The sequence below is a fragment of the Arachis hypogaea genome, chromosome 14 (genome assembly GCF_003086295.3).
Source record: "Arachis hypogaea cultivar Tifrunner chromosome 14, arahy.Tifrunner.gnm2.J5K5, whole genome shotgun sequence".
Classification (NCBI taxonomy): Eukaryota; Viridiplantae; Streptophyta; class Magnoliopsida; order Fabales; family Fabaceae; genus Arachis; species Arachis hypogaea.
In genome coordinates, this window is record NC_092049.1 from 24,941,123 (window position 1) to 24,944,408 (window position 3,286).

General features: G+C 38.6%; 1 protein-coding gene across 1 annotated transcript; it reads right to left on the reverse strand.

Moving 5' to 3' along the window:
• On the reverse strand, nt 1-1,107 carry LOC112742432 (pentatricopeptide repeat-containing protein At3g51320-like). Its single transcript, XM_029292448.1, has 2 exons — nt 739-1,107; nt 1-600 (listed from the first exon to the last, which is right to left on the reverse strand). The coding sequence occupies exons 1-2, from the start codon at nt 1,105-1,107 to the stop codon at nt 1-3; spliced, it is 969 nt and encodes a 322-aa protein (XP_029148281.1).
• Between the last annotated feature and the right edge of the window lie 2,179 nt (nt 1,108-3,286).

Sequence of the window (3,286 nt, forward strand, 5' to 3'; positions counted from 1 at the left end):
TCACCATGGAAACATTTTCCTGTTGATCAGCCATAACATAAATGACAAGGAGGAACTGGTAACAAGGTTCTTTAGATCCAAGTCAATCACCAGTTTTGCAATTTGCTCACCCAAGTCCACATCTCCTTTGAAATGGAAGAAACCGAGCAAACTTTCCCAGAGTAATGACTCATATGACATATCCCCTTCAAATTTTATTATGCTCCTCAGGAATTCTTTTGCCTCATCAACTAGCCCTATGTTCGCCAGAAAATTTGCCATGCACAAAAAATAAGTAAAATTGGGCTTTACATTGAACACATCAGTCATTTGCATGAAGTAAAATATGCCCGCAATCAATTTCTCTACACAAGTGCAAGCACACAACATGCCAATGAAGGTTACTTCATCAGGGAGTAACCTAGCTAGACTTCTGTCTGCACTTATAATCCTATCAAGTTCAACCTCATGCTTCATCTTCTCCATACCAACCATTAAATCAAATAGGTTTAATCCATCTTCGGAATTTCCACGAATGCAGTGCCTCAAGATCATCATATTCCACGAAACCAAATTCCTGTTTTCCATCCTCTCAAACACTACATGTGCTACATCCACCCTCTTGCATTTTCAGTACATGTCAATTAAAGCCGTATCAATAATCAAGCTCAACCTTGCTAACATCCTAATGATGCTCGCGTGAACTGATCTTCCTTCCTTGAGTCTAGCTGACCGGCCACAAGCTGTAATCACAGATACCATAGTCCTAGCATTACCCTTTAACCCCAACCTACCCATCTCACGGAACAACTTCAAGGCAAAGCCAGGGTTCCTAGCCTTCAAATGGCCAGCAATCATAACATTCCAAGTAATCAAATTTCTCTTGGGCATTTCATCAAACAGTGCATATGCAGTATTCAATTCACTAATAGCTACATATCCATCAATGATCGAGTTCCATGAAACCAAATTCCTGCTCAACATTGTGTTAAACACTACCCTAGCAACTCCAACATCACCGCAACACCCATACATGTGAATCAAAGAGTTCTGAACCAGTAGCACCTCATCAACCCCATTCTTCAGGACTTGATCGTGGCACTTCCTCCCAGATTGAAGGTAACCCATCTTGGCACAGGAACTAATGAAGGACACAAAGTGTAGCTCTTGGGAAAGAAACCACTGTACAAAGAATTAAAGAGAAAAGCAAGAGCTTAATGAGGAATGTGGCTATGAAAATAAGCTTGGATCACTATGTTGACGAAAAAGATGTCTAAGGTGTTGTTAAAGTGATGGAATATCAAAAGGGTGTAAACGACATCGCATAGGTGTGAGGCACGGCTCAGAAGGGTCTGTGCAATATAAGGGTTGCGAAGTAGGGCGTTGATGTTGAGGAGTGTCTGGATTTGGAGGAGGTGGAAGATGGTGTGGCACACGCTCTAGAGGATCGTATGGAAGGCATTGAAGGAGGGAGAATGTGGTTATGGTTGTGTTGGGGAAAAAGATAAGGAAATGGAGAATAATGTAGAAGAAGATGAAGATGAAGACGAAGAAAGAGTGGTGGTTGGGTGGGGGAAAAGGGTGTTTCAGAGAAGATGTTGAAATTGTTGAGATGAGACTCTGGCCATTCATTTGGAGGTTGGCATGGACTATTTGACTATTCAATCGCCATTGACGAACATGCTTCTACTCTCTCGTCACTCTCCCAACGTGTTCAAGTCACCACTCAGCCAAGAAATGTAATTCAGGTGGCCAAACCTCTCTAAAAACTGTGCCTAATTCGTTGAGAGAAAGAAGAGCAAAGTGGAGACGAGACGAAGAGAGCTTCAAAGAACATCATTGTTCTTTAATTAGTCGTTGCAAATAGGCTAATTCAGAAATTCTAACTACCTAAATGTCACTACTTTCCTTTTTCTATTTTTCTGTTAACAATGAAACAATAAAGTAACTAAATATTGTGGAATCAGGCAAAGTGATGCAGAGTTTGAAAAATCAAGACTAATCAAGGCTATCTTTTGAGAGACAGCTATAACCTATAAATTAATTAAGCATTCAAAGTCATAAGTATGAACCAACATGGTTCTCTTAGTTTTCATATCTTAAGAGATAAAGTAATGACAAACAAGCTATGCTAATAATCTTATATGCATCATCATTCTAAGTACAGTTCTAAAAGAGTTTTTTTAAATCCAGTTCAGAAGACGAAAACCAACCCTTCGTGAATGCTCTCCAATAAACAAAAGAGTACTACAAAATCTAATTCATAGTATCCGAATATAGATGCAGCAACATTCAGTCATCAAACTAAAAGAAATTACACCATTCAACTTTTAGATTTGCACTGCTTGTTTGATAAATGTGCATGCATTTTTTTGAAAGCAAAACTAATTGTGCAACAACTTGGCTTAATCTTTGAACTAAAAGCATTCTAAGTTTGGTACTTTGAGCTTGCATTATATTTTATTAATGTTTCTTACTTCATAACCAAATTCATTCCTATCAATTTTGACAAGATTTCATAGATAAAATTTCAAATCAAACAATAACATTCCTTTCATCAGAATCAGTAGCAGAGACATAAACCTTAGTACATTTTTCACGAAGTCAACATATGCACAAAGGTTATTAAATTAAAAGCACAGCTACAAGTAAATAATCATAGAAAAAATGTGAAGCACTTTGTTAGCTGCATCATGAAAATGAAATTAGAACAACAAAATTTATATTCTATGAAATCATGGGAGAAGAAAATTCTGGAAAAGACAGAACAGGAAAAACGGGAATGTAATGAAGAAATTAGAGAACTTTGTTGAGCGTAACGGGAACAACTTTGGAGCCGTCACGCACGCGATGGTCGACTGTGGAAACCTAGCGGAGCAAGGCTTCGGCGTCGTCTTTGTTGAAGCAGAAGAGCCCGAGGTTCTTGTTGGTGGAGGCTCCAACAACCAGCAAGAACTCCTCCGACGGGTTGTTGAGCGCGTACACAGGGAGGTCGTGGAAGAACAAAAAATCAACAGAAAAATCGTGGAGAAACTCGGTTCTTCTTCTTCTTTGCCAGAGACAAATAAGCACAGAGGGGAGACGAGTCGAACAGAGTTTCGTCTTCTTCTTGGATAGAGACGAGATGAACAGAGTTTGAGAGAAAGAAGAGTGGAGTGGAGACGAGAAGAACATCATAGAAGAGACGAAGAGAGCTTCTTCTTCTTCTTCTTCTTTGTCCAAAGAGAAAGAACAATGAACTCTAAACAAGATGATGAACGACGTTTTTTATTTTTTTTTATATATATGATTTTGTTTTTATTTTTAA